The 27859-nt window shown below is 41.4% G+C and overlaps 1 protein-coding gene across 1 annotated transcript; it reads left to right on the top strand.

Annotated features, from left to right (window-relative positions):
- The first annotated feature begins 7 nt into the window (after positions 1–7).
- zmat3 (zinc finger, matrin-type 3) lies at positions 8–27859 on the top strand. The gene is made up of 6 exons (XM_060941551.1): positions 8–265; positions 13303–13658; positions 16030–16176; positions 18985–19151; positions 19924–20027; positions 23658–27859. Exons 1-6 carry the CDS (start codon positions 148–150, stop codon positions 23870–23872), a joined length of 1107 nt encoding a protein of 368 aa, XP_060797534.1. The 5' UTR covers positions 8–147; the 3' UTR covers positions 23873–27859.

Below are 27859 nucleotides of genomic sequence, written 5' to 3'. Positions count from 1 at the left end.
CATTACACGGCACAAATATGGTGTAACCGGAAGAGCAATGTTTTCCCAGCAGTCCCTGTTTATCGTCCCTCCCCCCTGTTTCCGACAGGCTCAAGGCCCGGATGGCTGGGAGACGCTGGGCAGTGAGCGCTGGAGGATGCGGGGAAGATGGCGCTGAGCGGAAGGCAGGGGGATGCGCTGTATGGACGCGCGGATTACTGCGCTGTGTATGACCTGCAGCATGTCCCTTACGGAAGCGGCCCCGGGTGTTTGTCCGGAGTGCACGGTACGGTGGTGTGTAGCGCTGTCTCGCAGGGCTGAGGCACTGCATCATGTAGAGGTGCAGGACTGCAACAGCAGGATTTACTCACAAGTTTGCTGTCATTTTCTCACATTGCTGTCATTTCGCGTGTCGTGTAATCAGAAATGGCTTTCATTATTGCAGCCTATCGAGCTGCATCTGTGGGCTGATGTTTCTTTCTCCAGGCTCTGTAATTGCACAGGCTGTATCATCATCTGTGACTGATGCATGCAGGAATAATGTGATGCAGTTCTCCTTCTTCTCCTCTTCTCATGCTTGAACTGCACTTTTCCTTCAGCAAATCAAACACCAGATTACTGGCTGTCTTCGGTACTGAGCATCTCAACACACTGATTCCTGAAATTGGCCTTAAGTAGAATCGCAATATGTTATTTTGACCATATCGTTCAAACCTACTTGGCAGATCAAGATTAATATTGTAATCATCACGACGAAGGCGGCACGGTGGTGTAGTGGTTAGCGCTGTCGCCTCACGGCAAGAAGGTCCGGGTTCGAGCCCCGTGGCCGGCGAGGGCCTTTCTGTGCGGAGTTTGCATGTTCTCCCCATGTCCACGTGGGTTTCCCCCACAGTCCAAAGACATGCAGGTTAGGTTAACTGGTGACTCTAAATTGACCGTAGGTGTGAATGTGAGTGTGAATGGTTGTCTGTGTCTGTGTGTCAGCCCTGTGATGACTTGGCGACTTATCCAGGGTGTACCCCGCCTTTCGCCCGTAGTCAGCTGGGATAGGCTCCAGCTTGCCTGCGACCCTGTAGAACAGGATAAAGCGGCTAGAGATAACGAGATGAGATCATCACGACAATGATCAGGTTCATGTCCGTATTAACATCACAATCATAGCCGAATAACACGATCAGGCCAGGTGGTACAGGGTTCGGAAATATTCCGATGGGATGTCTTAATACTTTATATGTTGGTTTGTTTTATCTGTAACCGCTTATCCTGTGCAGAGTCACAGGGGCCAAGCTGGAGCCTATCCCAGCTGACCATGGGCGAGAGGCATGGTGGTGTAGTGGTTAGCACAGTCGCCTGACAGCAAGAAGGTTCTGGGTTCGAGCCCAGCGGCCGGCGAGGGCCTTTCTGTGTGGAGTTTGCATGTTCTCCCCATGTCTGCGTGGGTTTCCCCTACAGTCCAAAGACATGCAGTTAGGTTAATATGGGACGGCCTTGGCTGAGCTGTTAGCATGGCTGCGCACTGCTCTGGGTATATTTGTGTGCACTGCTTCAGATGGGTTAAATGCAGAGAGGAATTTCACAAGTGTGCTTTCTTTCTTACACCCTGGACAAGTCGCCAGCTCATCGCAGGGCTGACACATGCATAGACACAAACAACCATTCAGACTCACGGTCGATTTATGCCGCTTTTCCACTACCAACGCGGCTGAGCCGTGGCGTGCTGAGTTGGGCTGAGTCGAGCTGAGTGGGGCTGTTGGAGTTGCATTTCGACTACAACTGCGCTGAACCGTGCTGGCTGGAAGTGGGTGGACACATTGGGTGGAGTTAGCGAAAGTGGGTGGACGTCACGTGATGTCGTTAGGCGGCGCAAACAGTGACATCAGTGATCTTTTAAGCGGTAGTCTGACGACCTGGATAGTAAACAATAAACATGGAGTCGTTAGTGTTGCTGGTCTTGGTGCTGTGGCTTGTTGTCACCGATAACGCCAACAGATACTGGCAAGAGCGTATAGATGAGGCGAGGCGCATAAGGCTTCAGAAATTCTCGTAATTCGTAATTCTTCTTCTTCCGGGTTTACGGTGTTTACAGATCCCAGCGTGCTCGCGGGGCGTATGTGGGCATGTGAGGACACTCCTCCTCACCAATCAGTGCACAGGGGAGTGTCTGCTCACGCCCCTAGCCTCACTCAGCTCGGTTTGACTCGCTTCAGCCCTACTCCAAAACCGTGCGAGTTTTGGGGGCTGAGCAGGGCTGAAGCGAGCTGAGTCGTGCTGTTCTTAGATAGTCGAAACGCGAGCCGTGTCGGGCTGAAGTGAGCTGAAAAAGGGTAGTGGAAAAGGGCCATTAGAGTCACCAATTAACCTAACCTGCATATCTTTGTACTGTTGGCGGAAACCCACGCAGACACAGGAAGAACATGCAAACTCCGCACAGAAAGGCCCTCGTCGGCCGCTGGGTTGGAACCCAGAACCTTCTTGCTCTGAGGCGACAGTGCTCACCGCTACACCACCGTGCCGCCCTTAATATATGTATTGTATCCAAAATGCAGTATGAAATTGAAAGTAGATTTGTGTCCCGTGCATGGGATTTGACCAAAGAATTTCTGTCTGATCCCTAGATTTTGCTCCAGGATCAAAGTTACGCTCTGAACAAGTTACATGTAACTTGTGACCCTGCTGCAGAGATCATTCCGAGTGTGATCGAGTAAGATAAAACGTTCAGTTTTATACCCATAGCTTTGAGATGTTATTATACATTGGATTGCAGACTGTTGCAATAGTGGCATTGATCTAGTCATGACGGTGACATACAGCTAGATCATGCTGCTTTCCTTGCATTAATGGATGGGATCTGTTTGTGTTGCCATAATACTGGTTGTTGTCCGAAACACAAACTGGAAACAAATATCTTTCAAATGTTCTGTAAGACAAGCTCCAGTGTCGGGTGCTTTCTACCTTTACCTTCTCGTGTACTCATTGCACCTTGCATTATAGATGCTTAAGGCCACGGCCTTTCACTGAATTAAAGATTTTTCGCCACCTCTCTTATTTGTGTTGTTGCACCTGCAGTTTTTGTCTGTCTGTAAATTAAGGTCTTTTCTGCAACCTGGCTCACTACAACCTCAAAAAAAAAGGTAAAGTCTGACCTTGAATCATGGCAGCATAGATCACTTTGGGCCAGTTTCTGGGTTTGTATTCTCTGATGAATTACAGGTATCACATTGGGCCTCTGACATTGCAGAGTAGAGTAACAGGAATCAGTTTAGCGTACTGTAGTTTGTTTCACTCCTGTTAACAGAAAGCTTAAATCAACACCACAAATAGTCTTCCAAAGTCATGGTTATTCAAATTCATACGGGGATTTTCAGGTAACTTAGTCAAGTGTCTTTTTTTTTCTTTTGTTATATTTACTCCTGGCATCAAGCTCTTTTGACACTGACACATTCTCTGTCCATTGGACTTGAAGCAAATAGTGCTTTATACTCTGAGGCTATTTTAGTCGACTGTTGTCAGGAGTCCATTGGAACAGATACAGTGGATAGACGGGACAGCAACAGTGCAGCAGTTGGCCTTCCAGTCCCACTCTCCCCAAACACACGATTGCATATTTTGGGAATAACAGGGACTACAACCAGAGACAAAAATATTGAATGAAGCAAGCATGAGTAGCTTTGATCATATCTGCAAGGAGAGATGCAAAAAAGATTCACAATCAAGTAACTGGAGGGCTGAATATGGAAGCCTTATTTCTCACTGAATTGCCAGAACTGTTAGAGTTCAGTATGCTCTGGTAGGCAAGGCTCACTTTCTGCACTCAGTTGCATTCAGCAGACTCAAAGACTGATCTACAACCCCGATTCCAAAAAAGTTGGGACAAAGTACAAATTGTAAATAAAAACGGAATGCAATGATGTGGAAGTTTCAAAATTCCATATTTTATTCAGAATAGAACATAGATGACATATCAAATGTTTAAACTGAGAAAATGTATCATTTAAAGAGAAAAATTAGGTGAATTCAAACTTCATGACAACAATACATCTCAAAAAAGTTGGGACAAGGCCATGTTTACCACTGTGAGATATCCTCTTTTCTCTTTACAACAGTCTGTAAACGTCTGGGGACTGAGGAGACAAGTTGCTCAAGTTTAGGGATAGGAATGTTAGCCCATTCTTGTCTAATGTAGGATTCTAGTTGCTCAACTGTCTTAGGTCTTTTTTGTCGTATCTTCCGTTTTATGATGCGCCAAATGTTTTCAATGGGTGAAAGATCTGGACTGCAGGCTGGCCAGTTCAGTACCCGGACCCTTCTTCTACGCAGCCATGATGCTGTAATTGATGCAGTATGTGGTTTGGCATTGTCATGTTGGAAAATGCAAGGTCTTCCCTGAAAGAGACGTCGTCTGGATGGGAGCATATGTTGCTCTAGAATCTGGATATACCTTTCAGCATTGATGGTGTCTTTCCAGATGTGTAAGCTGCCCATGCCACACGCACTAATGCAACCCCATACCATCAGAGATGCAGGCTTCTGAACTGAGCGCTGATAACAACTTGGGTCGTTCTTCTCCTCTTTAGTCCGAATGACACGGCGTCCCTGATTTCCATAAAGAACTTCAAATTTTGATTCGTCTGACCACAGAGCAGTTTTCCACTTTGCCACAGTCCATTTTAAATGAGCCTTGGCCCAGAGAAGATGTCTGCGCTTCTGGATCATGTTTAGATACGGCTTCTTCTTTGAACTATAGAGTTTTAGCTGGCAACGGCGGATGGCACGGTGAATTGTGTTCACAGATAATGTTCTCTGGAAATATTCCTGAGTCCATTTTGCGATTTCCAATACAGAAGCATGCCTGTATGTGATGCAGTGCCGTCTAAGGACCCGAAGATCACGGGCACCCAACATGGTTTTCCGGCCTTGATCCTTACGCACAGAGATTCTTCCAGATTCTCTGAATCTTTTGATGACATTATGCACTGTAGATGATGATATGTTCAAACTCTTTGCAATTTTACGCTGTCGAACTCCTTTCTGATATTGCTCCACTATTTGTCGGCACAGAATTAGGGGGATTGGTGATCCTCTTCCCATCTTTTTTTTTTAAAGATTTTTTTGGGGCTTTTTTCACCTTTTTTTTATTGGATAGGACAGTGTAGAGACAGGAAATGAGCAGGAGAGAGAGACAGGGAGGGATTGGGAAATGACTTCGGGCCGGAATCGAACCCGGGTCCCCAGATTTATGGTATGGCGCCTTAACCACGACGCCCCCTCTCTTCCCATCTTTACTTCTGAGAGCCGCTGCCACTCCAAGATGCTCTTTTTATACCCAGTCATGTTAATGACCTATTGCCAATTGACCTAATGAGTTGCAATTTGGTCCTCCAGCTGTTCCTTTTTTGTACCTTTAACTTTTCCAGCCTCTTATTGCCCCGTCCCAACTTTTTTGAGATGTGTTGCTGTCATGAAATTTCAAATGAGCCAATATTTGGCATGAAATTTCAAAATGTCTCACTTTTGACATTTGATATGTTGTCTATGTTCTATTGTGAATACAATATCAGTTTTTGAGATTTGTAAATTATTGCATTCCGTTTTTATTTACAATTTGTACTTTGTCCCAACTTTTTTGGAATCAGGGTTGTACTATCAAGAGGGGTTTTCAGTTTGTAATAGTAAGAATAATAAGAAGGGGAATAAGAACTTCAAAGTTGGCTCAGTCCTGTCTAATATGTATGTATATATATATATGTAAAGTGTGTGTAGGGGTGGCATGATGGTATAGTGGTTAGCACTGTTGCCTCACAGCAAGAAGGTTCTGGGTTCGAGCCCAGTGTCTGACTTGCATGTTCTCACCGTGTCTGCGTGGGTTTCTTCCAGGTGCTCCAGTTTCCCCCACAGTCCAAAGACATGCCACTTAGGTTAATTGGTGGCTCTAAATTGGCCGTAGGTGTGAATGGTTGTTTGTCTCTATGTGTCAGCCCTGCAATGATCTGGCAACTTGTCCAGGGTGAACCCCACCTCTCGCCCACAGTCAGCTGGGATAGACTCCAGCTTGCCCACAACCATGCACAGGATAAGCGGCTACATATAATGGGTGTGTGTACACGCAGTGCCAGTCAAAAGTTTGGACACGCCTTCTAATTCAATGGCGTTTTTTTTCTTTTTTAAATTAAAAGTCTCTTCACATCTTAAAGTAATGATGGATGTCATTTCTCTTTACTTAGTTGAGTCGGTTTTTGACATAATATGGATTACTATAGTTGCGGAATAGGGCTATTTACCGTATTTTTATTATTTACTGTTTACCGTTTGATCTCAAACACATTAAGAAGACAAGAAATTGCACTAATTACCTTTTGACGAGGCACCTGTTAATTGAAAAGCATTCCAGGTGACTACCTCATGAAGCTGGTTAAGATAATGCTAATAGTGTGCAAAGCGTCATCAAGGTAAACACTGGCTTCTTTGAATAATCTAAAATATAAAACATATACAACCCCGATTCCAAAAAAGTTGGGACAAAGTACAAATTGTAAATAAAAATGGAATGCAATAATTTACAAATCTCAAAAACTGATATTGTATTCACAATAGAACATAGACAACATATCAAATGTCGAAAGTGAGACATTTTGAAATTTTATGACAAATATTGGCTCATTTGAAATTTCATGACAGCAACACATCTCAAAAAAGTTGGGACAGGGGCAATAAGAGGCTGGAAAAGTTAAAGGTACAAAAAAGGAACAGCTGGAGGACCAAATTGCAACTCATGAGATCAATTGGCAATAGGTCATTAACATGACTGGGTATAAAAAGAGCATCTTGGAGTGGCAGCGGCTCTCAGAAGTAAAGATGGGAAGAGGATCACCAATCCCCCTAATTCTGCGCCGACAAATAGTGGAGCAATATCAGAAAGGAGTTCGACAGTGTAAAATTGCAAAGAGTTTGAACATATCATCATCTACAGTGCATAATATCATCAAAAGATTCAGAGAATCTGGAAGAATCTCTGTGCGTAAGGGTCAAGGCCGGAAAACCATACTGGGTGCCCGTGATCTTCGGGCCCTTAAACGGCACTGCATCACATACAGGCATGCTTCTGTATTGGAAATCACAAAATGGGCTCAGGAATATTTCCAGAGAACATTATCTGTGAACACAATTCACCATGCCATCCACCGTTGCCAGCTAAAACTCTATAGTTCAAAGAAGAAGCCGTATCTAAATATGATCCAGAAGTGCAGACGTCTTCTCTGGGCCAAGGCTCATTTAAAATGGACTGTGGCAAAGTGGAAAACTGTTCTGTGGTCAGACGAATCAAAATTTGAAGTTCTTTATGGAAATCAGGGACGCCGTGTCATTCGGACTAAAGAGGAGAAGGACGACCCAAGTTGTTATCAGCGCTCAGTTCAGAAGCCTGCATCTCTGATGGTATGAGGTTGCATTAGTGCATGTGGTATGGGCAGCTTACACATCTGGAAAGACACCATCAATGCTGAAAGGTATATCCAGGTTCTAGAGCAACATATGCTCCCATCCAGACAACGTCTCTTTCAGGGAAGACCTTGCATTTTCCAACATGACAATGCCAAACCACATACTGCATCAATTACAGCATCATGGCTGCGTAGAAGAAGGGTCCAGGTACTGAACTGGCCAGCCTGCAGTCCAGATCTTTCACCCATAGAAAACATTTGGCGCATCATAAAACGGAAGATACGACAAAAAAGACCTAAGACAGTTGAGCAACTAGAATCCTACATTAGACAAGAATGGGTTAACATTCCTATCCCTAAACTTGAGCAACTTGTCTCCTCAGTCCCCAGACGTTTACAGACTGTTGTAAAGAGAAAAGGGGATGTCTCACAGTGGTAAACATGGCCTTGTCCCAACTTTTTTGAGATGTGTTGTTGTCATGAAATTTAAAATCACTTAATTTTTCTTTTTAAATGATACATTTTCTCAGTTTAAACATTTGATATGTCATCTATGTTCTATTCTGAATAAAATATGGAATTTTGAAACTTCCAAATCATTGCATTCCGTTTTTATTTACAATTTGTACTTTGTCCCAACTTTTTTGGAATCGGGGTTGTATTTTGTTTTTAATACTTTTTTGTTTACCACATAATTCCATCTGTGTTCCATATGTTATTTCATAGTTTTGATGCCTATGAAATATGTTATATGGGTTAAATATCCCTAAAGAAGTTTCACCTTGAACAGACGCTTTTGACAGCTTTTTGCAACAAGCTTCTTGCAGATTTCTGGTTGGATATGTGGCCACTTTTCTTGGCAGAATTGGTAGAGTTGAGTTAAATCTGTGTGTTTCATTCAGGTTGACATCAGGGCTTGTTTTAAGCTTAATATTAGCCTGCTTTATCCATTCCACAACCAGCTTTGATGTGTATGTCCTGTTGGAACATCCAGTTGTGTCCATATTGCTGATGGTTTGAGGTTATGCTGAAGAATTCTTAGGTAGTCCTCCTTCTTCATTATTCCACCCACTTTGTGCAGTGCACCAGTTCCACTGGCAGCAAAACAGCTCCAGAGCATGATGCTACCACCACCATGCTTAACAGTTGGTACAGTGTTGCTGTTTAAACTCTGGTGATTGTGGCCAAACAACTCAATCTTTGTCTCATCTGACCATAAAATGTTCCTCTAGAAGGCTTTTTCTCTTTGTCCATGTGGTCAGCTGCAAATCTTCGTCGAGCGTGAAGGTGACCGTTTCGTTCTACTTCCAGCAAAGTGGCTTGGCAGAGTGGCTACACCCCCAATAACTTATACTTACATACAGTTGTTTGAACTGATGCTTTTGGAATCTGCAGTTCTTTAGAAATAGCTCCAAGAGACATTCCTGAGTTGTGTAAATCTATAATCTTCTTTCTCAAATCTGCACTGAGCTCCTTGGACTTTCCCACTGTACTGTGTATTGGTCAGTCCAGTGAGTGCTGTCAAACAAATCCTTTTTATGTTGGCATAGTGAAGTTACCAGCTGTAGTCAATTATGATGTTTAGCAGGAAGTTAAGAGGCCTTGGCAAGTTACAACCCTGCTATTTATGCTAAATATGAAAAAGTTGGGACAGTATGGAAAATGCAAATTAAAAAAAGAAAACAGTGATCTCTAAATTTACTTTGACTTGTATTCCATTGCAGACAGTATGGACCCAAGATATTTCATGTTTTATCTGAACTCTTTATTTCATTTGTTAATATCCATCCGTTCCTACATTTCAGTTCTGCAACACGTTCCAAAAAAGTTGGGATGGGGTTAATTTAGGGATAGTAATGAGGTAAAATAATAATAATATAAGGGTTGTTTTACAATCAGGGTACGCAAGCTAAAAATCACATTTAACACTTAATATCTCATCTCATCTCATCATCTCTAGCCGCTTTATCCCGTTCTACAGGGTCGCAGGCAAGCTGGAGCCTATCCCAGCTGACTACGGGCGAAAGGCGGGGTACACCCTGGACAAGTCGCCAGGTCATCACAGGGCTGACACATAGACACAGACAACCATTCACACTCACATTCACACCTACGCTCAATTTAGAGTCACCAGTTAGCCTAACCTATAAGGTATTAGGCAGAGACCCGTCCACCCGTAAATTTGACGGGCAATTGCCGATTTCAACGGGCAAGTATACACACAGACGGATACTGAAACGGACGATAATGCCGAAAATTTTCGCACATGAATACTCCCACATGTCATCCGATAAATCCAGTTATGTTCCGCCCACACACGGACTGGCCATCGGGAGTAGCGGGAGTTTTCCCAGTGGGCCGGTGGTTCAGTGTGGGCCGGCGGAGAAAAAAAAAAAAACAGTTGCGCGCTGGCCTTTAATATGATAAGCAATGTTAACAGTTTCTTTAACAAACTGTTAACATTGCTTATTACAGTTGCGCGCTGGCCTTTAATATGATAAGCAATGTTAACAGTTTGTTAAAGAAACTGTTAACATTGCTTATCATATTAAAGGCCAGCGCGCAACTGTTTTTTTTTTTTTTTTTCTCCGCTGGCCCACACTGAACCACCGGCCCACTGGGAAAACTCCCGCTACTCCCGATGGCCAGTCCGTGTGTGGTTCCGCCATCATTTACAAATCGTAAGAAACACAGTTTAATACGAAAAATACTGAAAACTTGAAATGAAAAATCAGAATATTTCATCGTTTCCGCCATTTTGGCCCGCACTGAATCTTGTAACATGCGGACTGAATAAATCGCGAATTCTGATTGGTCGAAAATTGCCAAACACCCTGCGTTGTAGTTTCCTCTTTCTTGGCGGGAGAACCGCATTTTTTTTTGCTGACTCACTCTTCTGGATCAAGATGAATCCCAACAAACGCCCCAAATTGAATGTGACAAAAACTGATTCGTTTTTCCACAAAAAGACAGAAAAGGTATGTGTGATACATTGATTAACAAGGGGGGTTCATTGGGGTATGGTAAAATAGAATACTGTTGGTTTTTTTTTTTATTAAATACTGTAACTAGATCAAAAGATTATATACAATTCATTGTTGTTTATTTTCTTTTCACTTTTGTTACCAAATCAAACACCATACATACATCTGATACATTCAGGAGTGAAACTGAAAAAAATACAAAGTAAAAATATGCAATATTTCTGATCAAAAATTACACGCCATTTCACCCTGAAAATGTCCTAGAATGCAGGAAATGAAGTCTAAATTTCAAAAATTTTCTGGGGGGGCATGCCCCCAGACCCCCCTAGAGGGACTTCGCGCCTGCGGCGCTCGTCTTCGCACCTGCGGCGCTTATCAGGATTATATAAAATATTATTTTTGACTGGTAAATTTCTTTTTCTGCCTAATACCCTACTAACCTGCATGTCTTTGGACTGTGGGGGAAACCAGAGCACCCGGAGGAAACCCACGCGGACACGGGGAGAACATGCAAACTCCGCACAGAAAGGCCCTCGCCGGCCACGGGGCTCGAACCCGGACCTTCTTGCTGTGAGGCGACAGCGCTAACCACTACACCACCGTGCCGCCCTATTATTATTATTGTTGTTGTTACTACTACTACAGTAATCTTTCTGCTGGATATTATCAAGTAATAAACAAATTTAAATCAGATCCAAAGTTTGCATATCCCTCCCTGTATCTAACTGAAATGTGCTCGAATACCTTTTCTAACCAGCCAGTTTATTGTCACTCTGTCAGATTATTGTCAGATAAGTTAACACTACATTAAAAAGAAAATGTTTTACAGAATGGGTTTTGAGTGTATAACAGTTGCACTAGAGTGATATTACTGAAATGGCTGAGTTGAAATTATTATTATTATTATTTTTTTTTTTTTTATAAAAACCTTTATTCGTCACATGCACACTTCAAACACAGTGAAATTCATCCTCTGCATTTAACCCATCTGAAGCAGTGAACACACGCACATACACCCAGAGCAGTGGGCAAGCACACCAGACCGCCCGGGGATCCATACCTTGCTCAAGGGCACCGCAGCCCAAGGCTGCCCCACATCAACCTAACTGCATATCTTTGGATTGTGGGGGAAACCGGAGCACCCGGAGGAAACCCACACAGACATGGGGAAACTTGGTGCTGCAGTGGAGAGGGTGAGCAGCACCAAGTTTCTGGGTGTGCACATCTCTGAAGACCTGTCCTGGAGCAACAACACCGCATCACTGGCCAAAAAAGCCCAACAGCGTCTGTACTTCCCTACTACTAATACCCTACTAACCTGCATGTCTTTGGACTGTGGGGGAAACCGGAGCACCCGGAGGAAACCCACGCGGACACGGGGAGAACATGCAAACTCCGCACAGAAAGGCCCTCGCCGGCCACGGGGCTCGAACCCAGACCTTCTTGCTGTGAGGCGACAGCGCTAACCACTACACCACCGTGCCGCCACACTTATTATCTTCAATATCAAAAGGCTTGACTAAATAAACTTGGTTGTTTATTGTAGCCCTGTGATAGCTCTATTTACCATGCAAAAAAAAAATTTGGTGATAACATTATTTTTGGTGAATGTATGGCAATATATGTCATATTTAGCAAAATTACTCGTGTCATTTAGAAAAAGTGCTTTTTTGACCACAGGTAGCTCCAAAAGGGATGCACTTAAATCATTCTTTATACCATAAAACACATATTTGGTTCCATATCATTGGAAACATAGTTAAGTTTTAATGTTGAATGCCAGTAAGTTTTCAGACTATTTTGATCAAATTAGTATGTAATCGTGTAAAAAAAAATGTCCTCTCCGAGACAGCTAATTTTTCAATATAAAATAACATATCTAAAATGATTATTTTCATCCTAAAATGTGTTCAAGATATTGGGACATAAATATTAGAGTCAACTAACACAAAGCTTACAGCCTTATATTTAAAAGCACTATGGAAGTAGTGGATTCTGAATTGTCAAAAAAAAATGTTCTCTCCGAGAATCACTTCATTTGTTTCTCCCAGCCCTGCTTAAAGCTACACTTAATCTTGTTGTAATACAAACTATTACACATGCCTATGTTCATATGTGTATTAATTAACAAAAGTGCAGATTTGATAGTTTTTTTTTTAAACCAGTTTGAATCAATTTGAATTTTGGACCCCTGTGACACAAACTTTGTACCCTGATTGTAAAACGACCCATAACACAGGTGATTGTTTGATTGATCGACTCAGTATCCAGGAAAAGCTTTGTCTTTGAGGAACAAAGATTACAGTACCTTTAATTTATGTGTTTGTTTAACAACCCATGTCTGACTCAATTATTTATAGTCTTCTATGTATTTGGTTAAAATAATCACTAAGATAATAGTAGTGTCTGGCAAACAGAATTAGGAAAAAAATGTAATTAGTATAGGTTTTTATCAGTTTGGACCCTGCAAGTCAAGACAACATATCATTCAAGTATAAAGGGATCTGAAGGTCAGTAATAATTTTTCCTCTGTAGTTTCTATCTTTGCTGGCATGTTAGTACAGAGGGTAGCTGTGCTGTCTTGCAGCTCCAGGGTCCCTGGTTCGCTCCTGAGCTAGTGTTACTGTCTGCGTGAGTGTCTCATGTTCTCCCCATGTCCATGTGGCGTTCCTCTGTGTTCTACAGTTTCCACCCACTTCACAAAAGCATACCAGAATGTGGTAATGGGCTAAATTGCCCATTAGGTAGGTGTGTGTGTGTGGTGTGTCTCGTGCCTAGTCATCCCAGGATCGACTCCAGATTCACTGCAGCGCTGACCAGGATAAATCAACGCATGAAAAAAATGACAGAATGATCAGTTTCTACCTTTTGAACTCAGTCTTGATTTGAATGTTCCTTTTCAGGTCCAGAATGTGTTCTGAAGCCTCCTCTGAACCTAATGGGTCAGCAGCAGCCTCAGCCCTTCCAGCCTGTATCTCCTGCCCAAACTCTTGGCCCAGCACCTGTTCTGATGCCACCAGACTCTCTCACTTTCCCCCTTTGCAGTCCCCTCTCTGCCAAACCTCCCCCTCACCTCCAGCTGTTCCCAGACCCCGCCATCACAGCACCCCCTGGTTCCAGCCCCATACCGCCTGAGAATGAGTTCCAAGCACCTGGCAGCGAACAGGACACTGCACTGGAGGAGCTGTGTAGACCTCTGTACTGCAAACTGTGCAACGTCACACTCAACTCACCCCAGCAGGCGCAGGCACATTATCAGGTAAAAAGTCACATGCTGATATGGCAGAAATCAGTGTGAAATGTATAGCAATGGGGGAAAATCCCTTATTCTTAATTTTTAATCGTCATGTTGTGCTCAATATGGAATTGTTATGTCTATGCTGTATTCGGCATTGAACTCCACATCTCATAACACCATGAAGTGTACAAACATGGCCGCCATGGACCCCAATTCGCGTCACACATTTTCAAGTTCAGCTGATTACTGATCACAGTCACCTGGATTCTCTCTCTCTCTCTCTCTCTCTCTCTCTCTCTCTCACACAATAAGAACTCTCGTTTCTACTCACAAACTGTGAAGTATACAGTATGTTGAGTGTTTTATTACTTGTCTGTAACAAGCTTTACAATCTGTCATAGTCTACCTGGTTTATGATCTTGTTTTCTGGTTCTGCAATTAGTTATTGCCTGTTACAAGTTGTTTTCTGATCGCCTGACCCTATCCTGTTCACTGTTATGATTTTGCCTGTTGAGTTGGATTTGTTAAAGTGCATATCCCGGGTAAATTCAGGAGCAAGATCAATGTAATTCTCCTATTTTATATTAAACTTTGGTCAAATGTCTGTAACATTCTGCATTCTCTGCAATTTTTTTACCTTGCGCAATACCAGAAAAATTCAGTTGAAATCGAGCCATTTGAGGCGAATTGGTCCGCCTCTGAAAAAACTTGGCATTTGGATTTCCTGGGAAACGCTGATTTTCGTGACGTCACGTGCGGGACGCCTCCTTCTGAATCCTACGTCAGCGCTGGTTTGTTTATGAGAAAACGACCTGGTGGTTTTCTGCAAATTTCTTCAACGTTATCGCGTAATTATTAAAATGGTTAACAGATGTATCGTAGGAGGGTGTAGCAATACCAATCTTGATGGGATTAGTACTCATCGTTTCCCAAAAGACCGGACAATGAGGGAGAAATGGGAGCGCTTGGTCTACACAGGCTGTGCACTGAAACCGTGCAAAGCTCGCACAGCCTGCTGGCGCTTCCGCAGATAGATAACGTCACGAATCTGGTTCCAGACTCCCTTGGGATTTTTTCAGACGTGTTTTGTTATTTTAGTGTTTTCTGCTGTAGACAGATGGCCTTGTGCAAAATTACCCTTCTGGATGAGTGTGTAAAGGGACATACTTTCATATAAAAAACCCCCCACAAAATTGGTCCAGAATATGCACTTTAAGCTTTTCTAATAAAACTGCACTTGTGTCTGTGTCTGCTGATGTGACAGGGATGTCCCACTGACCCAGGTCATCACTTTTATTTAAAAGCAATACAGTTATTTACAACTGTACAACAATCATCATCTCTTTATTAGCAATATAAATAATATTAATATAAACACAAAATGATGACAGGTGTGAGTATAAATAAAAGACGGAGTGAATCCAACAAACTAAACTCTTCTTTCTGTTTCATACCTCGATTTCATATCCTGCTATTTTTCAGTACCTTTATTTTACGTTTTTGTTTGAGAACATGATCCAAGTTTATTAATTTTGGGGAAAAATTACACTGGCTATTCACTCCCCCCCAAAAAAAAATAAAAATAAAAAAAAAGAGCTGATATGAAGCAGAATGAAATGTGGTTTGTTTGTTTGTTTGTTTGTTTGTTTGTTAATCTCAATGCGTTTTCATTATTTTTTCCCCCTTTGAGTTATGTACAGTAAGGAATAAAACAGTTCGAGACATGCTGTTATAGGAAAATCATCAATGAGGGGGAGAGGGACCTATATATGTTGTTGGTATTCCAAAGTTGATTTTTCTTTTTTCCATCTTGTCCCAAATTGTATCACATCAATTTCTTCAGCTATAACATTTTTTATTAATTAAAGAATGTTTTAGGTGTCAATCTCTTTATATTTACAGAAGTTATTTCCTTTTATTTCTTAAGTTACAGCAGCTATAAACGGTCATTCTCTCATCTGTCTCTATTTTTCCTCTCCTTTGAAGAAAAAAAAAAAAAACAATCTTGTCATGTTACCTAAAACTTTCCTGTAGTAAAAACACTGACTATTACATATACTGACTATTACAAAGTATTAATACTAGAGGTTCCTTCCATAAATAATAAACATCTCTTTCAGGAAAGACTCACCATATCAATGATATGTTTTTCTTTGTTAAATAGCAGAATATTTTACAGTATGTTTATTATTATTTGATTATGTGGCATGTCTGCCATACAAGTCCTTGTGTATGTTGTTACTATAGAGACGATAATGTATTGGAACAAGTGTATTAATATAAATCGGCGATTTGCTTTGCATCCAGAACTACTGTCAGAGCTGTTGTTAGAAAGAATTCTTATCATACATGGACTACATTCTTCATGACACATGCGTTTGTTTTGTTGCAGGGAAAAAATCACAGCAAGAAGCTAAGGAATTTTTATGCTGGCAGTCAACAGCCACCTCCTATACGAATACCTGAGGAAGCAGAGCCAGTTTCACAACAGTCCCTCTCCACTCCACCTACGGATACTGGCACTGCAGTGGGCAAGCCGGTAAACATCCACCCACGCATGTCTTTATTTTTCCCTGCATATTCAACACTTACACTTGCTTTTCACTCATTTTGTACAGTACACTACAGTTCTGAATATATAGTAATATATAATAATGTGGTTGTTTGATAACTCAAATATTTTAGTATATAACTTAAATTTAAAAAGAACTTATTCAGACTGCATACCCTTTGTACAGTTCTTAATATTATCAAGAAATTTTATCAGGAACTAGTCATAATATATTGAAGAATTTTTCTCTCTCTCTCTCACTCTCTTTCTTTGTGTGTGTGTGTGTGTGTGTGTGTGTACGGAGAATATTACACAGTGGCATGAAGATATGAAGTTTATCTTTGAGTGGTGAACATACTTCATGAATGAGCGAAGCGAACAAGTGAAGTATTTTTCAACAAGAGATGATAAACTTCATATCTTTGTGCCACAGTGTAATATTCTTTTTAATTTATAGACACATTCACAAAAAAAAAAAACCCCGCAAGTTAATCAAAAGAATTTTAATTTTGAGCAGGTTCTCCATTTTGACAATGCATGTATAGTCAACAGGAAGACACTGAGAGTGATGTCATCGATATACTTACAAGTGAAGATACTGGAAAATATTACTCAATGTCCCAGATGTAGTTCATATGAAAAATACAAGTGGCATATTTCCCAATAAAGCACTTGTGTCTATATTTTTATATATACGTGTGTGTGTGTGTACACCATGCCCTTGTATTACTGGCCCCCCTTATAACGATCAGTAAAAAGGGTTAGAAAAAATACACCTTTTGGTGAAGTCGCTTAATCTTACACTGAAAAAAATGAGAAAAATCCAACTTTTAATTGAAATGCATTTATTCAGAGAAAAACAAATCCCTCATCAAGAAATAATTATTTTCAACAAAAACTCCCTTATGAAACTACAACCCCGATTCCAAAAAAGTTGGGACAAAGTACAAATTGTAAATAAAAATGGAATGCAATAATTTACAAATCTCAAAAACTGACATTGTATTCACAATAGAACATAGACAACATATCAAATGTCGAAAGTGAGACATTTTGAAATTTCATGCCAAATATTGGCTCATTTGAAATTTCATGACAGCAACACATCTCAAGAAAGTTGGGACAGGGGCAATAAGAGGCTGGAAAAGTTAAAGGTACAAAAAAGGAACAGCTGGAGGACCAAATTGCAACTCATTAGGTCAATTGGCAATAGGTCATTAACATGACTGGGTATAAAAAGAGCATCTTGGAGTGGCAGCAGCTCTCAGAAGTAAAGATGGGAAGAGGATCACCAATCCCCCTAATTCTGCGCCGACAAATAGTGGAGCAATATCAGAAAGGAGTTCGACAGTGTAAAATTGCAAAGAGTTTGAACATATCATCATCTACAGTGCATAATATCATCAAAAGATTCAGAGACTCTGGAAGAATCTCTGTGCGTAAGGGTCAAGGCCGGAAAACCATACCGGGTGCCCGTGATCTTCGGGCCCTTAGACAGCACTGCATCACATACAGGCATGCTTCTGGATTGGAAATCACAAAATGGGCTCAGGAATATTTCCAGAGAACATTATCTGTGAACACAATTCACCGTGCCATCCGCCGTTGCCAGCTAAAACTCTATAGTTCAAAGAAGAAGCCGAATCTAAACATGATCCAGAAGCGCAGACGTCTTCTCTGGGCCAAGGCTCATTTAAAATGGACTGTGGCAAAGTGGAAAACTGCTCTGTGGTCAGACGAATCAAATTTGAAGTTCTTTATGGAAATCAGGGACGCCGTGTCATTCGGACTAAAGAGGAGAAGGACGACCCAAGTTGTTATCAGTGCTCAGTTCAGAAGCCTGCATCTCTGATGGTATGGGGTTGCATTAGTGCGTGTGGCATGGGCAGCTTACACATCTGGAAAGACGCCATCAATGCTGAAAGGTATATCCAGATTCTAGAGCAACATATGCTTCCATCCAGACGACGTCTCTTTCAGGGAAGACCTTGCATTTTCCAACATGACAATGCCAAACCACATACTGCATCAATTACAGCATCATGGCCGCGTAGAAGAAGGGTCCGGGTACTGAACTGGCCAGCCTGCAGTCCAGATCTTTCACCCATAGAAAACATTTGGCGCATCATAAAACAGAAGATACGACAAAAAAGACCTAAGACAGTTGAGCAACTAGAATCCTACATTAGACAAGAATGGGTTAACATTCCTATCCCTAAACTTGAGCAACTTGTCTCCTCAGTCCCCAGACGTTTACAGACTGTTGTAAAGAGAAAAGGGGATGTCTCACAGTGGTAAACATGGCCTTGTCCCAACTTTTTTGAGATGTGTTGTTGTCATGAAATTTAAAATCACCTAATTTTTCTCTTTAAATGATACATTTTCTCAGTTTAAACATTTGATATGTCATCTATGTTCTATTCTGAATAAAATATGGAATTTTGAAACTTCCACATCATTGCATTCCGTTTTTATTTACAATTTGTACTTTGTCCCAACTTTTTTGGAATCGGGGTTTTTTGTGTGTGTGTGTGTGTGTGTGTGTGTGTGTGTGTGTATATATATATATATATATATATATATATATATATATATATATGTATATGTGTATATGTGTGTGTGTGTGTGTGTGCGTTCTTCTGTTTTAAAGATGCTGCTTTCTGTACACTGTACTGGAAAATAGCCACAGTTTTAATTGCCCATTGATCATGTGGTGTCACTCTGGAAGCCTTCGTTCAGTGAAACCATCGAGATAGTAATCAGAGCCAATCTCGCCTTGCTTCTCCCCCACTGCAGGCGTCCTTTATCAGCCCCAGCAGGGTCATCCTGGCCACAGAGAACGACTACTGCAAGCTGTGTGATGCCTCCTTCAGCTCCCCTGCTGTAGCCCATGCTCATTACCAGGGCAAGAACCATGCCAAACGGGTACGGCTTGCCGAGGCCCAGCACAATGCCAGCTCCTTGTGAGTCTCCTCAAGCCACTGAACATAAAAAGAAAAAAAACTTATCAATATTCAGGATGCTGTTCCTAGTTTGAGACCCATAATAAAAATTGTGTTACAGTTCCGGGGCTCCTGGTTTGATCCTGAGCTCGGGTTACTCTCTAAGCAGAATTTCTTCCTCGCCTCTCCAAAAGGACTGGCTACTCTAAATTGCCTCTAGGTGTGAGTGAATGTGTGAAAGTGTATATGGTATGCTAAACTGACATCCCATTCAGAATGTATTTGTACTTCACTGTCCAGGATCAGAAGCAGTTACTGAACAATGAAAATTTAATAGGATCAAATTCTGAATCGACCCAGAAAGGCATCTTTGGCACAAGCCTATCTTACTGTCGTGAAACTGAAGTGAAAGATAAAGTTTTTACTGATGAAGAAGATTTGCATAGCAGCTTTATCTTCTGCCTGGTTTTGTCCTGATAACTGGGGAGCTCATTGAAATATCTGAGTGGCTGGAGTGAGATAAGTCTGATAACTAGCACAGGATACCACGTCCTGCTGTTCTATTGAACATTTGATCAGCCCAGTGACCCTAGACTAGTTAGTTCATTGCAGTTGGGATAGGGTTCAAATAATCATGTATTCTTTTTAAACTTGAAACAAAAAGAACTGTCAAGATTTATCACTTTAGGTGTACATTGTCATGGTCCTTATGTGTAAGCTCATTTAATGAAACCTCATCATCTTAGTTCATGTATTATGCCCTCAAATTTTATTGAGAGTAATGTTTTTGCAGGGATGCGGCAGACCTCGCACAGCGGCAGAGACAGACTTGCAGGAAAGAAGGGAATGAGTACAAACTGAAGAACCACAGGAACTACATGAACACTGCTATGCCAGGTATATTCAGGGTTTCATGTAATAAAATATAATACATAACACTGTTTGAAATAGGTACTTCTGCCAGTATCGGATATGTATGATGGATCTATCCAGAATGTAACAGTAATGAACTTCAGTTATAAATCTACAGGACTACACATCCAGAAGCACTTTAATTGCTCATTCAGGATTTTCTGAGAATTCTTTTGTACTGCTATATGAATGGTTCAGCTTCTAAACCCACTAATGTAGTCCATACAGCTTGGATTTGTGATAATATTTTGTATTCCTCAAAAATCTTATATATCCACTATTCATATAATATAAATAAAATAAGCTGGTTCAGCTTCTAAACCCACTAATGTAGTCCATACATCTTGGATTTGTGATAATATTTTGTATTCCTCAAAAATCTTATATATCCACTATTCATATAATATAAATAAAATAAGCTACAATAATGTGGCTGCTTTAGATAGCAGTCCATTTGTGACTATCACATGCTTCCAGTGTTGCATGAAGATTGAATTTAGTTTCTGGCCTGCGGTCAAGGCAGTGACGTTAAACGCTACATTTCTGAGCTGAGTTTTGGCAGTCATATCTTTTTCAGCAGCTGGTTGCAGAGTTCAGTGATAGCTGACCATCCTGTGGGTACCGCACTACTGTCACTAAACACAGTGCCAGGCCTTTGGTGTTTGCAAAACGATCTTCCAGCTCACGTCAGTCTGCCCTTTTGAGCGTCACCTGCATGGTGGCAGGTCTCAATCATACACACTTGGCCTCACTGACCCTTCCAAACACACTCTCTTCTCCCATGCGCACACACACATATTTGCAGAGTCCACATTGCACTCAGATGAATCACATGACACAGGGTGCAGGCCAGGCTTTGGGTTTAGTTATATTTTGAAAGTACTGTTCCAAAAATAGTGAGGCATAAAGTCCATCTTAAAATAAAGTCTAGTTTAGTCCCTAAGCCCATTGTATATACCTCTCATCTGTAGTGGTATTATTTACTGTAGCTTATCTAGTGAGGCTCTGGTTAAAGAATGCATGTTTGTTCATTAAAGAAGCAGTACTTTCTGTTAGAAACACACCATATGGCCAAAAGTATGTAGATAACTGACCATCACGCCCATAATTGGACCTTCCCCAAACTGTTGCCACAAAGTTGGAAGCACACAATTGTCTAGAATGTCTTTGTATGCTGTAGCTTTAAAAGTTCCCTTCACTGGAACTTAGGAGCTCAAACCTTTTCCAGCATGACGGCCCCTGTGCACATAATGAGGTCCATGATGCTCATGAGGTTAGAGTGTAAGGACTTGAGTGGTCTGCACAGAGTCCTGACCTCAACCCCACTGAACATCTTTGAGAAGAACTGGAATGCCAGCTGTACCCCAGGCCTCTTCACCCAACGTCAATCCCCGACTTCATTAATGCTCTTATGGCTTAATGGGCAAATACCCACAGGCATGCTCCAAAATCTACTGGAAGGACTAAATCTGAAATATGATATACAGTGGGGCAAAAAAGTATTTAGTCAGCCACCAATTGTGCAAGTTCTCCCACTTAAAAAGATGAGAGCGGCCTGTAATTTTCATCATAGGTACACTTCAACTATGAGAGACAGAATGGGGGGAAAGAATCCAGGAAATCACATTGTAGGATTTTTAATGAATTAATTGGTAAATTCCTCGGTGAAATAAGTATTTGGTCACCTACAAACAAGCAAGATTTCTGGCTCTCATAGACCTGTAACTTCTTTTTTAAGAGGCTCCTCTGTCCTCCACTCGTTACCTGTATTAATGGCACCTGTTTGAACTCATTATCAGTATAAAAGACACCTGTCCACAACCTCAAACAGTCACACTCCAAACTCCACCATGGCCAAGACCAAAGAGCTGTCAAAGGACACCAGAAACAAAATTGTAGACCTGCACCAGGCTGGGAAGACTGAATCTGCAATAGGTAAGCAGCTTGGTGTGAAGAAATCAACTGTGGGAGCAATTATTAGAAAATGGAAGACATACAAGACCACTGATAATCTCCCTCGATCTGGGGCTCCACGCAAGATCTCACCCCGTGGGGTCAAAATGATCACAAGAACGGTGAGCAAAAATCCCAGAACCACACGGGGGGACTTAGTGAATGACCTGCAGAGAGCTGGGACCAAAGTAACAAAGGCTACCATCAGTAACACACTACGCCGCCAGGGACTCAAATCCTGCAGTGCCAGACGGGTCCCCCTGCTTAAGCCAGTACGTGTCCAGGCCCGTCTGAAGTTTGCAAAAGAGCATTTGGATGATCCAGAAGAGGATTGGGAGAATGCCATACGGTCAGATGAAACCAAAATAGAACTTTTTGGTAAAAACTCAACTTGTCGTGTTTGGAGGAGAAAGAATGCTGAGTTGCATCCAAAGAACACCATACCTACTGTGAAGCATGGGGGTGGAAACATCATGCTTTGTGGCTGTTTTTCTGCAAAGGGACCAGGACGACTGATCCGTGTAAAGGAAAGAATGAATGGGGCCATGTATCGTGAGATTTTGAGTGAAAACCTCCTTCCATCAGCAAGGGCATTGAAGATGAAATGTGGCTGGGTCTTTCAGCATGACAACGATCCCAAACACACCGCCCGGGTAATGAAGGAGTGGCTTCGTAAGAAGCATTTCAAGGTCCTGGAGTGGCCTAGCCAGTCTCCAGATCTCAACCCCATAGAAAATCTTTGGAGGGAGTTGAAAGTCCGTTTTGCCCAGCGACAGCCCCAAAACATCACTGCTCTAGAGGAGATCTGCATGGAGGAATGGGCCAAAATACCAGCAACAGTGTGTGAAAACCTTGTGAAGACTTACAGAAAACGTTTGACCTCTGTCATTGCCAACAAAGGGTATATAACAAAGTATTGAGATGAACTTTTGTTATTGACCAAATGCTTATTTTCCCCCATAATTTGCAAATAAATTCTTTAAAAATCAGACAATGTGATTTTCTGGATTTTTTTTTTTCCTCATTTTGTCTCTCATAGTTGAAGTGTACCTATGATGAAAATTACAGGCCTCTCTCATCTTTGTAAGTGGGAGAACTTGCACAATTGGTGACTGACTAAATACTTTTTTGCCCAACTGTACGACAAGCACATATGGGTTGATTGTGAGATGTCCACAAATATCATGGTGACCATATCATGTCATTTTAAAGGAGTAGTAAAATATTCTAGATTTGCTGAACAGAAGGTCTTCTTTTTTCCAGTGCCACCCTTGGCTTGCTCACTGGGGTTAGGGTGCAGATGACTGTAAAGGTGCTTTGAGAGAACTAATAAAATACAATTATTTTAATGATGTCATGATGGATCATGTCTCTACCCACAGAACTCCTGTTCACTGGATGTTTTTTGGTTTTCACATCATTCTGTGTAAACTCAGACTGGAGATCAGTAATTTCTGAAATACTAAAACCAGCCTGTCTGAAGCCAACAACCATGCTGAGTCACTTTTTCACCATTCTGATATTTGATGTGGATATTAAGTGCATGAATGAGCACATGTATCGGTGGACAGTGAGAGTATGTACTCATGTTGTGTGCAGATATCTTGCCAGCTGACAATATCTTGTTTGCTAAGTATCCTTATCAATTTTCTTGGATGTCAGTTTCAGGACCGTATTACAATCCCCGGCCAAGGCAGAGAATCCCACGTGACTTGGCCATGTGTGTGACGCCAAGCGGGCAGTTCTATTGCTCCATGTGCAACTCGGGTGCTAGCGACGAGGCTGACTTCCGCCTGCACCTGGAGAGCAAACAGCACAAGAGCAAAGTGTCTGAGCAGCGCTACCGCAGCGAAATGGAGACTCTAGGCTACACCTAGGAGGCTGTCCAGCAAGAAAACAAAACAAAACAGGAATCGTCCATGTAATTCTCCAAGTGCACATATTAGCTTTGTTACAGAAAACTTGTGCATTTGCATTGAACCAGTCTCACATATTTTGCATGGAATGTTTTAATTCAGTGATATTGGAATGAAAAGAAAGCTACCTCTTGCAGAATTACAGGTCATTTTTATGTCAGATTGGATACATGTATGGGAGCACCCAGTTTTATGGTACTTGAGAAACTGATCCCTCAGAGGAATGTTTTTTTTTTTTTTTTCCGGCTCTCATGCTGGGATGATGGTGAAAGGTGGCAGCTTTTGCAAAGGTCATCCAGATCATAATGACTTCTCTTAGTATTAAAGTTCTAATACTTGATCAGCTTATGAGGACTTCTAATCCAAGGGGGCCTCTGCAGGTTCTGGTGGAGTTTCTTTTACATTTATGATCAATCTCTTCTTTCATTGACCTAATGTGAAGTAGTTTATATTGTTTATTGTGCAATGAATGTCTCAAAAACGAACGGATTCAGTTTTAAAAAGTCAGGGGCAAGCGTCCATGCTATAGCCAGCCTTGGGTTCACGGTGTTATTACAGGAATACGCTGAGTATAGAGAGCCAGACTGCCATCCAGAGGTTAGTGTCACAACTGGGTTCATGTTAGCTTCTTCAGAACCTGCTGAATGTACTGTGACTGCGATGACAATAACTTTCCTTGCTGGATTTGCACAAATGTCTCTAGATTTACACTAAAATGTATTTATGTATTACATATTTTAAGTATTTACAGCCACAAGGATGGTATATTATTGTGTTTGGTTTATCTTGTGGCAAAACTAGTACAAATAATGTGTCAGTATAACAGTCATGCATATCATGGTCCCCCCCGTAGCTCATTCCATGATAAGTTTTCCCTTCTCAAACTACAGCAAACCCAAAGCGTAGCTATTTTTAAAAAGGTGCCTTTGGGTCAGACCCTCTGTGCACCCCTACCTCACTCTTCTTAGACAGAGTGGAAAGATTAGCCACCCGCCAAGACATTCGGTGTAATATATAATTCCTAAAAATATTTGAATGAATATGTAGACAAGGAATTTCTGTGGAAAGCTACCGTATGTGAATGTTTAATTCATTTTGTAATGCACATGTCTGAGCCTGGTGCATTTATTCCACAAGTACAAAATGTTGGCAGTTTATTAGGCACCTACCCTGTAAAATCATCATTGCTCATTTTAAAATGAACAATGTGTGTACAAAGCAAGTAAACTGACAAATCATCATCCATACAGGAAGAAAGTTAGTGATTGAAAACTTCAAGGGAAAACTCCACCCTGAAATATACATTAAATACGTTTATATTGAAATATTTGATGTATTTTTCAACCAATTAGCTGTATTTTCTCTATTCCTGTGAGAAGTTAGAGGTTGTCTGTCACATTGATGTTAAAGGGAGGCATTACTAATCCAGTTATGGACTAATGGCGTTTCATAGAAGAAAGTTCTATGATCTCAAACTCGAAGGATAACAGCCAGGTTTAGGTGTTAGCTCCTAAAAACAAAAGAAAAGCAGAAGCTTATTTTCTCACACCATTTTCCAGGGATTTTCAATGTCATGTTGATGAGAAATTCAACCAAGAAGTAGTAGAGACAGCAAATGAATGCAATGATGCAGCTATGCTGAGTTATGGCAAAGACTATAAGATACATCTATGAGATGACAAGCATAATACCATTGACAGCAGTATTAGATGAGGTGGTGAGAGAGCGGGATAGTCTGGAAGATTAGTGTGCTGCTGCATGAGTCTCTTTGGATAGAGCTGAAAGACGGGCTAAATCCTACTTGGCACCACTATCGGCAGGTAGCCGAACAGCATTGTGGGTAATGTAGGAAACTAAAAAAAGACCAATATGTTGATGAAGAAACTTAAACTAAAAAAAAGTCAAGTCAGAATTTTATTTAGATCCAATTGAAGATCTCATCTCATCATCTCTAGCCGCTTTATCCTGTTCTACAGGGTCACAGGCAAGCTGGAGCCTATCCCAGCTGACTACGGGCGAAAGGCGGGGTACACCCTGGACAAGTCGCCAGGTCATCACAGGGCCGACACATAGACACAGACAACCATTCACACTCACATTCACACCTACGGTCAATTTAGAGTCACCAGTTAACCTAACCTGCATGTCTTTGGACTGTGGGAGAAACCGGAGCACCCGGAGGAAACCCACGCGGACACAGGGAGAACATGCGAACTCCACACAGAAAGGCCCTCGCCGGCCACGGGGCTTGAACCCGGACCTTCTTGCTGTGAGGCGACAGCGCTAACCACTACACCACCGTGCCGCCCCCAATTGAAGATGCTAATGTTAATTATACAGATTAACCTGCAAGTTGTTCAGGGTGGATCTTTCCTTTAAAGGCTTGTACCTCACTGTCGTTGGATTCTATGGTGAGCCATGTAAATACTTGTTTACATTAAAAGAGAATTTCAGGCATTTAATCAAGGGCATTGCGATACTAAAAGCTGTAAGAATGCCTCTTCTTTAGACCACTCCAGCCATTTCATTCCTGTTTAGGTCATTCCTGAATTCAGCCATGTTTAACCCATTAATAATGTGTATAATTACCGTAGAACCTCCTCTTTGGTTTTGTTTAGTGATAAATGTGCATAATATTTTTTGAAATATTATAAACATGACAGGACTTATGGATGTGAAAAGAGGAAGTAGGAAAAGCTGAGCCTTTAAAAGAAAACAAAAAACCTTTCCTTATATGCACAAAGTTGTTGCTCGCTAGGGGCTCAGGCTTTATTGGCTTAAAGCCGTAAACTATATTTTTGTTTGCTATACTAATATCACCATACAAGTACAAATGTTTTTGGTTCAGTGTTGAAAAAGGCTCAACGGTGAGCCTCAAAGATGAAGCACATTTCTGTTGGTGATGATCTGGTCACTCTGCAGATGTTATGTGTTTTCATTTCTTTTTAGTCATTTATACACTCTGGTTGTTACATTCACACTACAGCAAGGTTGAATTTTCTCCCAGGTATGAATGGTCATGAAGTCTTATGGCTGCACAGAGTTGCTCATAAAGAACTCATAAGGGTTACCTAGAGAGGCTGTTTCACATTTTTCCACAAAACTGTTGGCTCTAAAATCAGGCCATAATAAGGGAACATTTCACCGTTCTTCACTGAACAACTGCACAGCAATAATCTGTGGTGTTGAATGAATGCCTTGAATGAACAAAGTAGTCGAAGTGAATTCAACACAGTAGGTGTTCTGTTGCCTGTTTGCTCTGTTGGTTTAAATATTTATGCTAAATGAGGCAGAACTGCTTTTAGACTTGCAGTGCTTCAGATCTGAGTGATTCTAACCAAGCACTTTGGTGTTTGTTCGAGTTGCTGGACAGGCCAGGCGTTTCCTGTGTGGAGCAGGAATGAAGGAAGCGGTGACCCCACATACAAACAGGCTTTCCCCAAGGACACTGTCCTCAAACCGACTCATCTCGCTTCTCCCAGCCAAAACCAACACTGACTTCCACAATGGCCTCGCCAGTTGTTTTTCTGCAAAACTGTGTGACTGAAGGCTGTCCCTCTTTATTTTGTGGAGATGCTGATGAAATGAAATAAGATAGTGCCTTCTGAAAACACACTTTCATTTCATGGATGCCTCTGGAACTTTCCAGAAAGATGTTTTGGGTCTTGTCCTTTCATGGTGCAATATGTGGCAATATTTGATTTTTTTTTTTTTCCTTTTTGAAATTATTTTAATCTAAAAAGTACTACCAGGATCACAAATGTACTGTGTTTAGAGAAGGAAAAGGAATGTAACCTGACTAAAGAGACTGCTGGGACAGTTATTTTCACTGCGTTAAAATGCATATGTATAAACAAAAAGTTTTATTAAATAAGAATTACTTTAGCACTTTGCACTCATTTTTGCAAGTGTGAATAGGAAATACATCATAATGTTAATCCACTTGTT

This window comes from Neoarius graeffei, chromosome 15 (genome assembly GCF_027579695.1).
Source record: "Neoarius graeffei isolate fNeoGra1 chromosome 15, fNeoGra1.pri, whole genome shotgun sequence".
Classification (NCBI taxonomy): domain Eukaryota; kingdom Metazoa; phylum Chordata; class Actinopteri; order Siluriformes; family Ariidae; genus Neoarius; species Neoarius graeffei.
Note: the sequence above shows the minus strand (reverse complement) of the source record. Positions and strands in the feature narration are given on the sequence as shown.